Raw genomic sequence first — 12,024 nt, forward strand, 5'->3', positions numbered from 1 at the left:
TATCAGAGTGTATCAGATTGTATCAGAGTGTAACAGATTGTATCAGAGTGTATCAGATTGTATCAGACTGTATCAGATTGTATCAGATTGTATCAGACTGTATCAGAGTGTATCAGATTGTATCAGACTGTATCAGATTGTATCAGATTGTATCAGATTGTATCAGAGTGTATCAGACTGTATCAGATTGTATCAGATTGTATCAGATTGTATCAGACTGTATCAGATTGTATCAGGTTGTATCAGACTGTATCAGGTTGTATCAGAGTGTATCAGATTGTATCAGATTGCATCAGATTGTATCAGAGTGTATCAGATTGTATCAGATTGTATCAGAGTGTATCAGATTGTATCAGAGTGTATCAGATTGTATCAGATTGTATCAGAGTGTATCAGATTGTATCAGAGTGTATCAGATTGTATCAGAGTGTATCAGAGTGTATCAGATTGTATCAGATTGTATCAGACTGTATCAGATTGTATCAGACTGTATCAGATTGTATCAGATTGTATCAGATTGTATCAGAGTGTATCAGACTGTATCAGAGTGTATCAGATTGTATCAGACTGTATCAGATTGTATCAGATTGTATCAGATTGTATCAGAGTGTATCAGACTGTATCAGATTGTATCAGACTGTATCAGATTGTATCAGATTGTATCAGGTTGTATCAGACTGTATCAGACTGTATCAGATTGTATCAGAGTGTATCAGATTGTATCAGATTGTATCAGAGTGTATCAGATTGTATCAGAGTGTATCAGATTGTATCAGAGTGTATCAGATTGTATCAGATTGTATCAGAGTGTATCAGATTGTATCATAGTGTATCAGATTGTATCAGAGTGTATCAGATTGTATCAGATTGTATCAGAGTGTATCAGATTGGATCAGAGTGTATCAGATTGTATCAGATTGTATCAGATTGTATAAGATTGTATCAGATTGTATCAGACTGTATCAGAGTGTATCAGATTGTATAAGATTGTATCAGATTGTATCAGACTGTATCAGATTGTATCAGACTGTATCAGATTGTATCAGATTGTATCAGATTGTATCAGAGTGTATCAGACTGTATCAGAGTGTATCAGATTGTATCAGACTGTATCAGATTGTATCAGATTGTATCAGATTGTATCAGAGTGTATCAGACTGTATCAGATTGTATCAGATTGTATCAGATTGTATCAGATTGTATCAGAGTGTATCAGACTGTATCAGATTGTATCAGATTGTATCAGATTGTATCAGACTGTATCAGATTGTATCAGGTTGTATCAGACTGTATCAGGTTGTATCAGAGTGTATCAGATTGTATCAGATTGCATCAGATTGTATCAGAGTGTATCAGATTGTATCAGATTGTATCAGAGTGTATCAGATTGTATCAGAGTGTATCAGATTGTATCAGATTGTATCAGAGTGTATCAGATTGTATCAGAGTGTATCAGATTGTATCAGAGTGTATCAGAGTGTATCAGATTGTATCAGATTGTATCAGACTGTATCAGATTGTATCAGACTGTATCAGATTGTATCAGATTGTATCAGATTGTATCAGAGTGTATCAGACTGTATCAGAGTGTATCAGATTGTATCAGACTGTATCAGATTGTATCAGATTGTATCAGATTGTATCAGAGTGTATCAGACTGTATCAGATTGTATCAGACTGTATCAGATTGTATCAGATTGTATCAGGTTGTATCAGACTGTATCAGACTGTATCAGATTGTATCAGAGTGTATCAGATTGTATCAGATTGTATCAGAGTGTATCAGATTGTATCAGAGTGTATCAGATTGTATCAGAGTGTATCAGATTGTATCAGATTGTATCAGAGTGTATCAGATTGTATCATAGTGTATCAGATTGTATCAGAGTGTATCAGATTGTATCAGATTGTATCAGAGTGTATCAGATTGGATCAGAGTGTATCAGATTGTATCAGATTGTATCAGATTGTATAAGATTGTATCAGATTGTATCAGACTGTATCAGAGTGTATCAGATTGTATAAGATTGTATCAGATTGTATCAGACTGTATCAGATTGTATCGGACTGTATCAGATTGTATCAGATTGTATCAGACTGTATCAGATTGTATAAGATTGTATCAGATTGTATCAGACTGTATCAGATTGTATCGGACTGTATCAGATTGTATCAGATTGTATCGGACTGTATCAGATTGTATCAGATTGTATCAGACTGTATCAGATTGTATCAGAGTGTATCAGCAGATAAAATCTCATTATCTCAATCTGAAGAGCAATCACAGAAAACAGAAATGCATTTTAGTAATTTATTTATAGTAATTCTTCCAGTGAGAGTTTCTGTGAATGGGCAGAATGAAGTGTCAGCCTGCGGGACGAGTCTTCCCATTAGTGGGGTCACTGCACTCCCTATGAAGGTTTTTATCATTGATCTTTTGGATCACCTCACTGATTCACAATAAGGGTTCCTATGAGGGAATCCTTCATCTACAGAGATCCTGAACCCCGGAGAAGTCCTGACCCCACTATACAATGCGCTCCTCCTGAACTACCAGCAATATAATGGACAGCAATGCTGAGTTATAGAAGTGTAGGGGGGGGGGGGGGCATGCAGGAGACTAGAAGGAGATTTAAAGAAGCAGCTTCTAACTGCTGGGACTTGTAGTTCTATATTGGCTGCTATTCAGACACTGGGACTGCTGGGACTTGTGGTTCTGTATTGGATATGTGCTACTATCTGGACACTGGAATTGCTGGGATTCTGATGCTACCCTGACACAAGTGTAAATGTTGGTGGCGCCCCCATATTTCTACTTTGTGAATTGTTGGAAGGTTGACCCAGACTTGTCATATCTGTACCCCCATTCTGGTCCCCTCTGTCCTCTATGCACTGAACCCCCCTCAATAATCCCCCCTCAGGTCCGGTCTTGTGCACTGAACCCCCCAATAATCCCCCCGGGGGTCCGGTCCTGTGCACTGAACCCCCCTCCCCTCAATAATCCCCCCGGGGGTCCGGTTCTGTCTCTCTGCTCTCTGAGTTTATCACAAAATTTCAGAACTGGAGAAAAGAAAATGAGAAGAGAATTGTGGGTGTCGCCTTTAATTTTGGGGGAAGAAATCTGATTGGTCAGTCCGGCCATTGGCTGCAATTTGTTCTCCTTTTCTGGGTCCCCAGAGAGAGGGTGGAGTACACAGCCAGGGCAGAGCGCGGCACCATCACAGCGGACCCCTCAGATAGGGACCCCAGAGGGACCCCAGGACCATCTAATGCTGGACAGTCCCCAAATACAGATCCACAACTCTGCCCACATATGAAATATACCCCCGACATCACTTATGGGGTCTCACACAGCTCATTGGAATGAAGGATTCTGGGTGGAGTTCAGAATTCTCAGATGTAATTCCTGAAAATAAACTTCCCCAGCCAAACCTCTCCCAGTTCTGCAGCAACAGTGACACCCTGTGGACACATCGAGTAATGCAGGACAAATGATTGTATCAGTGTTAAAGAGAACCTCCAGCCGAACACTCAGGACTGACTCCTAGAGTGCAGGCAAACCTCCGCCTGCTGGTTGTTGTGGAACTACAACTCCCATAAGGCATTGCAAAACTATGATAGCCACAAACATAGCCAAGGAACGTTGGACTTGTAGTCCTGCAACAGCTGGAGGGAAGAGTTCTGCCCACCCCTGACAACTGCCAAAAAAAGTCATTCTTGTGACCCCCCCCCCCTTCATTTTTTGTTTACAATTATTAGTTATTACAGGCATTTAAATGGCTCTGATAATTTACACCCTGTATGATCAGTCCCTGACCTCAGGAGCTTGCAATCTAGGGTCCCCATCTCACATACTAGGATCAGTTTAAACAGGAAGCCGGATAACCGACCAGCATGGGAGGAGCCTCACTCACCCACTCAGGATGGACTCGTGTCTTTATTCAACCTTACCAACTACATATGTCAAGCACAGGAAGAACATGCAAACTCCATGCAGTTAGTGTCCTCAGGGGCGTATGTACAGGGGGCACAGGGGTCCTGATTGCACCCCGGCCCCGCGCACCCCTATGCACCTAGATAGAAGGGCGGCGCATGTAGAGGAACCGGATCCTCTAAGTAGCCGCTGAATGCCCGCTTCTCCTCCTCTCCTTCCCGCAGGCTTTCAGCAGCTGCAAGAAGAATATAGACGGATCGGTTCCTCTATATACCACCCCTGACCTCTCCCCTCTATATACCACCCCTGACCTCTCTCCCCTCTATATACCACCCCTGTCCTCTCCCCTCTATATACCACCCCTGACCTCTCCCCTCTATATACCACCCCTGTCCTCTCCCCTCTATATACCACCCCTGACCTCTCCCCTCTATATACCACCCCTGTCCTCTCCCCTCTATATACCACCCCTGTCCTCTCTCCTCTATATGCCACCCCTGACCTCTCCCCTCTATATACCACCCCTGTCCTTTATCCTCTATATGCCACCCCTGACCTCTCCCCCCTCTTCTCTTTATGCCACCACTGTCCTCTCTCCCCTCTTTATGCCACCCCTGACCTCTCTCCCCTCTATATACCACCCCTGTCCTCTCTCCTCTCTATATGCCACCCCTGTCCTCTCTCCTCTCTATATGCCACCCCTGTCCCCTCTCCTCTATATGCCACCCCTGTCCTCTCTCCTCTATATGCCACCCCTGTCCTCTCTCCCCTCTATATGCCACCCCTGTCCTCTCTCCTCTCTATATGCCACCCCTGTCCTCTCCCCTCTATATGCCACCCCTGTCCTCTCTCCTCTATATGCCACCCCTGTCCTCTCTCCTCTCTATATGCCACCCCTGTCCTCTCTCCTCTATATGCCACCCCTGTCCTCTCTCCCCTCTATATGCCACCACTGTCCTCTCTCCTCTCTATATGCCACCCCTGTCCTCTCTCCTCTCTATATGCCACCCCTGTCCTCTCTCCTCTATATGCCACCCCTGTCCTCTCTCCCCTCTTTATGCCACCCCTGACCTCTCTCCCCTCTATATACCACCCCTGTCCTCTCTCCTCTCTATATGCCACCCCTGTCCTCTCTCCTCTATATGCCACCCCTGTCCTCTCTCCCCTCTATATGCCACCACTGCCCTCTCTCCTCTCTATATGCCACCCCTGACCTCTCTCCCCTCTATATACCACCCCTGTCCTCTCTCCTCTCTATATACCACCCCTGTCCTCTCTCCTCTCTATATGCCACCCCTGTCCTCTCTCCTCTATATGCCACCCCTGTCCTCTCTCCCCTCTATATGCCACCACTGCCCTCTCTCCTCTCTATATGCCACCCCTGATCTCTCTCCCCTCTATATACCACCCCTGACCTCTCTCCCCTCTATATGCCACCCCTGTCCTCTCTCCTCTATATGCCACCCCTGTCCTCTCTCCTCTCTATATGCCACCCCTGTCCTCTCTCCCCTCTATATGCCACCCCTGTCCTCTCTCCCCTCTATATGCCACTCCTGTCCTCTCTCCCCTCTATATGCCACCCCTGTCCTCTCTCCCCTCTATATGCCACCCCTGTCCTCTCTCCTCTCTATATGTCACTCCTGTCCTCTCTCCCCTCTATATGCCACCCCTGTCCTCTCTTCTCTCTATATGCCACCCCTGTCCTCTCTCCCCTCTATATACCACCCCTGTCCTCTCTCCTCTCTATATGCCACCCCTGTCCTCTCTCCCCTCTATATGCCACCCGTGTCCTCTCTCCCCTCTATATGCCACCCCTGTCCTCTCTCCCCTCTATATGCCACCCCTGTCCTCTCTCCTCTCTATATGTCACTCCTGTCCTCCCTCCCCTCTATATGCCACCCCTGTCCTCTCTCCCCTCTATATGCCAGCCCTGTCCTCTCTTCCCTCTATATGCCACCCCTGTCCTCCCTCCCCTCTATATGCCACCCCTGTGAGAGCAGGCAGGCAAACTTCTGCCCTCTGGTTGTTGTGGAACTACAAGTCCCATGATGCATTGCAAAACTCCCCCTCTCCCCTCTATATGCCACCCCTGTCCTCTCTCCCCTCTATATGCCACCCTTCCTCCCTCCCCTCCATATGCCACCCTTGTCCTCTCTCCTCTCTATATCCCACCCCTGTCCTCTCTCCCCTCTATATGCCACCCTTGTCCTCTCTCCTCTCTATATCCCACCCCTGTCCTCTCTCCCCTCTATATGCCACCCCTGTCCTCTCTCCCCTCTATATGCCACCCCTGTCCTCTCTCCCCTCTATATCCCACCCCTGTCCTCTCTCCCCTCTATATGCCACCCCTGTCCTCTCTCCCCTCTATATGCCACCCCTGTCGTCTCTCCCCTCTATATGCCACCCCTGTCCTCTCTCCCCTCTATATCCCACCCCTGTCCTCTCTCCCCTCTATATTCCCCCCTTGTCCTCCCTCCCCTCCATATGCCACCCCTGTCCTCTCTCCTCTCTATATCCCACCCCTGTCCTCTCTTCCCTCTATATGCCACCCCTGTCCTCTCTCCCCTCTATATGCCACCCCTGTCCTCTCTCCCCTCTATATCCCACCCCTGTCCTCCCTCCCCTCTATATCCCACCCCTGTCCTCTCTCCCCTCTATATCCCACCCCTGTCCTCTCTCCCCTCTATATCCCACCCCTGTCCTCTCTTCCCTCTATATGCCACCCCTGTCCTCTCTCCCCTCTATATGCCACCCCTGTCCTCCCTCCCCTCTATATCCCACCCTGTCCTCTCTTCCCTCTATATGCCACCCCTGTCCTCCCTCCCCTCTATATCCCACCCTGTCCTCTCTTCCCTCTATATGCCACCCCTGTCCTCCCTCCCCTCTATATCCCACCCTGTCCTCTCTTCCCTCTATATGCCACCCCTGTCCTCCCTCCCCTCTATATGCCACCCCTGTCCTCCCTCCCCTCTATATCCCACCCTGTCCTCTCTTCCCTCTATATGCCACCCCTGTCCTCCCTCCCCTCTATATCCCACCCTGTCCTCTCTTCCCTCTATATGCCACCCCTGTCCTCCCTCCCCTCTATATCCCACCCCTGTCCTCCCTCCCCTCTATATGCCACCCCTGTCCTCTCTTCCCTCTATATGCCACCCCTGTCCTCCCTCCCCTCTATATGCCACCCCTGTCCTCTCTCCCCTCTATATGCCACCCCTGTCCTCCCTCCCCTCTATATGCCACCCCTGTCCTCCCTCCCCTCTATATCCCACCCTGTCCTCTCTTCCCTCTATATCCCACCCCTGTCCTCTCTCCCCTCTATATCCCACCCCTGTCCTCCCTCCCCTCTATATGCCACCCCTGTCCTCCTTTCTGGTCCCCCCCTCCTTGTGCTGTCTTCGGGCCCCTGTGTGCAGACCCCCGCCCCCCCCTCCTCCCCTGCAGCACTGCTGTGTTCCCCCCTCTCCTTTCCTGCTGGATGCTGTGGGGGATGTGTCAGTGTAACAGATCAACCGACACCCCGACTGGGTACCTCCGTTGACAGATGCTCCTAGTGCTTCCCGAGGGCTCCAAGCACTCCACCAGACACCATAACAACCACAAACCCCACGAACCACCGCAGCTTGGTTGGGGTCTCACCATCCCCTACCCACCCTGGACCTACAACAAGGCTCCAGGTTCCAGTGGGTGAACCTCTCTTTCCCCAGAGAGTGAAGCAGGAACAGGAACAAGCTCTTACAAGAGCTTAGTGATTATTCAAGGGAGTATAAAGAGCATAACAATCCCTTGTAGCAGATTCCCCCAATGAGAGACAGGACTCTAGATTGAGGGTGAAGTATGACTCAAACTTTAATGGTACAGCTGCTCTTTTATACAGTTTTCCCCCCACAAGGTTACCGCCCAGGTGGACCTTGTTGAGAACAGACCACAATCCAATGAAAACAGAGTTTTACACTCCCATGCAGTGTACACAATCCCTCCCCTCTGCCTGATTACATTATCATATGCAGATGAAAGTGTATACAGGAACAGAATTAACCTAAACTAATTATCTGGCCATCTGGACAGAACAATGTAAGGTCATTATCTCTCTCACAGACAAGTACATGGAATACACATCTCAATACACAAACAATAGTTAAAGCCTTTCTTACCGTCACAGTCAGGATGGAGAGTGGGGAAAGATCTAGATAATATGTCATTTATCGGCCCCTTTCTTGTCTGAATGAGTAGAGTCAGTGGTTGGTTTTCATTCATATCTGAGACATAGTAATCGGTGTTTGCTATGCTTCAGTTTGTGAATGAACAGGAAGCCTCTGTACAGCACTCCTCCTGTCCATTCATGCTGTTCTGCTGAGGCCTGTGTCATCAATCTCCTTTCTCTGTCTCAGAAATCTGTTTAGATCCCCGTTATCCCACCAAAGCCCCCCCCAGGGGGCTCCGAAAATGTTTTAAAAAAAATAAATAATGATGTTGGGGGGGGGGGTGTATTTATGTGGTGGGGGAGGGGTGTGTATTGATGTGGTGGGGGAGGGGTGAGTATTGATGTGTTTGGGGGTGTTCGGGGCGCGGTTGGCGGACGCAGCGATTATATTATCCGGAACATTCTGCGTCTGTAGCGCTCGGAGATCTTTGCCCAGCGCGGGATTGGTGACTCATTCCATCTATAAATAGATCTCCGATAAGCAGAATTTATATGAGACGCCATAAAACATTATTACCCCCTCCCCCTCCCCCTCCATTACATACATTACTGATAAAGAGGCTCCGCCCACATTTTAGTACAATGTTCTAAAGGTGAAGAAGCAGGATGCAGTCATGTGATCGGCGGTGACATCACCGGCTCCCCCCCCCCCCAACCATCAATCACACATCTGCAGCTGACATTCTCAGGAATGAACGTTACATTGTATCCGATCCCGGGAACACCAATGTAATATTTGTATCGTTTCATTTCTCTGTGATCCCGCCAGTAACACCCTTCCTGTCCTGAGGTGACAACGCTCCCCGCACTGTATGTATGGAGGAGCAGCGTTGTCACCCCAGGATGGGACTGCAGAACATTTGTAGATAAAAGAAAGCCGGCAGCTCGATCTTCCGCAATGAATGAGTTTATTGATCCAGGCGTGGTGCAAAATAATACAGCGCTTACGCATTTCAGCATGTAGCCTTAATCAGGACAGGACTACAGAACACCTCCCCCTCATCTCCATAATACAGAGAGGAGGTTGAAGGAGTGACACCGGCGTTTTAGGTCTTCAGACCATCACCCACCTTTCTTTTATCTCAGAGAGTGCTGTGTCCCTATTGGCTGTTCCTTATTTTGTAGCATTGTGTCATTCATAGACCCACCCCCTGCGTCTGATTCCCGCACTCGGGTGACGCCCTCTTGTGTTTTGTTTTGCAGCGTACCAGCTGATCACAGTGATCATATCGGCGGCCGGCGGGGGGCTCCTCCTCATCCTGGGCATCGCTCTGGCCATCACCTGCTGCAGGTCCGTATTTCTTGCTCCCTGGGGGCCTCGGAATGTGGATAATGTAGAGGGAGGGGGGACACATGGGGGCTGGGGGCCCCGGAATGTGAATAATATAGAGGGGGGACTGGGGCCCCGGCATGTGGATAGTGTAGAGGGAGGGGGGACACATGGGGGGGGCTGGGGGCCCCAGAATGTGGATAATGTAGAGGGGGGGACACATGGGGGAGAGGAGGGTGGGGGCCCCAGAATGTGGATAATGTAGAGGTGGGACACATGGGGGGGGCTGGGGCCCCGGAATGTGAATAGTGTAGAGGGGGGGCACCTGGGGGGGGCTGAGGGCCCCCGGAATGTGGATAATGTAGAATGTAGAGGGGGGACACACAGGGGGGACTGAGGGCCCCAGAATGTAGATAATGTAGAGGGGGGACAATACACGGGGGTAGGGGGAGGGGGAGAATGTCGATAATGTAGAGGGGGACTGGGGGCCCCCCGGAATGTGGATAATGTAGAGAGGGGACACATGGGGGGGCTGGGAGCCCCGAAATGTGAATAGTGTAGAGGTGGGGGGGGGGGGGGGTCAGTACTTTCCTGACCTGACGATGAATCGGGTGGGGGATGGGACAGATTTCATCCAATGTAATTCTGCGTTTCAGGAAGAGCAAACACGACATCAGCAAACTCATCTTCAAGAGTGGCGACTTCCAGATGTCCCCGTATGCCGAGTACCCCAAATCCCCGCGATCCTCTGATTGGGGGAGGGAGACCATCGAAATGCAGGAGAACGGGAGCACCAAGAACCTCCTGCAGATGACCGACGTCTATTACCCGGTAAGGGATTCCCCCGGGAGGGTTCAGGAGCAAATCCACAGCCACACTGCAGCCTCCAGTCATAGGATCCTCCTCTGTGCAACCTCCCACTCATGGTTCATTGTACAACCAGAAGAGGGATGGCGCTGGAACACAACAACTGCATTTAAAGTACGATATGAGAAGCAGGAGGGAGTAGATGGAACAGTCCGTGGCAAATGTCTCAGGGGTCCGCCACCCATCAGGGGCCCGCCACCCATCAGGGCTCCACCACCTATCAGGGGCCCGACCCCCATGAGGGGCCTGCCACCCATCAGGGGCCCTCCACCTATCAGGGGTCCACCACCCATCAGGGGCCCGACACCCATCAGGGGCCCCCCCACCTATCAGGGGTCTGCCACCCATCAGGGGCCTCCCACCTATCAGAGGTCCACCACCCATAAGGGGCCCCCCACCTATCAGGGGTCCACCACCCATTAGGGGCCCCCCACCTATCAGAGGCCTGCCACCTATCAGGGGCCCCCCACCTATCAAGGGTCCGCCACCAATCAGGGGCCCGCCACTCATCAGGGGTCTGCCACCCATCAGGGGTCTGCCACCCATCAGGGGCCCACCACCCATCAGGGGTCTGCCACCCATCAGGGGCCTCCCACCTATCAGAGGTCCACCACCCATAAGGGGCCCCCCACCTATCAGGGGTCCACCACCCATTAGGGGCCCCCCACCTATCAGAGGCCTGCCACCTATCAGGGGCCCCCCACCTATCAAGGGTCCGCCACCAATCAGGGGCCCGCCACTCATCAGGGGTCTGCCACCCATCAGGGGTCTGCCACCCATCAGGGGCCCACCACCCATCAGGGGTCTGCCACCCATCAGGGGCCTCCCACCTATCAGAGGTCCACCACCCATAAGGGGCCCCCCACCTATCAGGGGTCCACCACCCATTAGGGGCCCCCCACCTATCAGAGGCCTGCCACCTATCAGGGGCCCCCCACCTATCAGGGGTCCGCCACCAATCAGGGGCCCACCACTCATCAGGGGTCTGCCACCCATCAGGGGTCTGCCACCCATCAGGGGCCCACCACCCATCAGGGGTCTGCCAACCATCAGGGGCCCAACTGAGTGTATAGTGTGCTATGAGTAGCTGGAAATGAACATTCGTGTACAGTCTGTAAACTGTATCTTCATTTTGGATAGTGTGGGCAGTGCTGGGTGCAGGTCATCCACAGATCCACCTCTGCTGAAATCTCCCCTCCCAGCCTGAATCCACCCCCTGCTAAAAATCTCCCCTCCCAACCTGAATCCACCCCCTGCTGAAATCTCCCCTCCCAGCCTTAATCCACCCCCTGCTGAAATCTCCCCTCCCAGCCTGAATCCACCCCCTGCTGAAATCTCCCCTCCCAGCCTGAATCCACCCCCTGCTGAAATCTTCCCTCCCAGCCTGAATCCACCCCCTGCTAAAAATCTCCCCTCCCAGCCTGAATCCACCCCCTGCTGAAATCTCCCCTCCCAGCCTGAATCCACCCCCTGCTGAAATCTCCCCTCTCAGCCTGAATCCACCCCCTGCTGAAATCTTCCCTCCCAGCTTGAATCCACCCCCTGCTAAAAATCTCCCCTCCCAGCCTGAATCCACCCCCTGCTGAAATCTCCCCTCCCAGCCTTAATCCACCCCCTGCTGAAATCTCCCCTCCCAGCCTGAATCCACCCCTTGCTGAAATCTCCCCTCCCAGCCTGAATCCACCCCCTGCTGAAATCACCCCTCCCAGCCTTAATCCACCCCCTGCTGAAATCTCCCCTCCCAGCCTGAAT

General features: G+C 50.9%; 1 protein-coding gene across 1 annotated transcript in view; it reads left to right on the top strand.

Annotated features, from left to right (window-relative positions):
- Nucleotides 1–12,024, top strand: part of HEG1 (heart development protein with EGF like domains 1) — an 87,376-nt gene that overhangs the window by 67,919 nt on the left and 7,433 nt on the right. The window contains exons 11-12 of the mRNA XM_082262207.1: nt 9,339–9,426; nt 10,062–10,236. Coding sequence (XP_082118333.1) covers nt 9,339–9,426; nt 10,062–10,236 — 263 coding nt within the window. The remainder of the gene's footprint in view (nt 1–9,338; nt 9,427–10,061; nt 10,237–12,024) is intronic.

This window comes from Pelophylax lessonae (genome assembly GCF_965119305.1).
Source record: "Pelophylax lessonae genome assembly, chromosome: 6".
NCBI classification, from domain to species: Eukaryota; Metazoa; Chordata; class Amphibia; order Anura; family Ranidae; genus Pelophylax; species Pelophylax lessonae.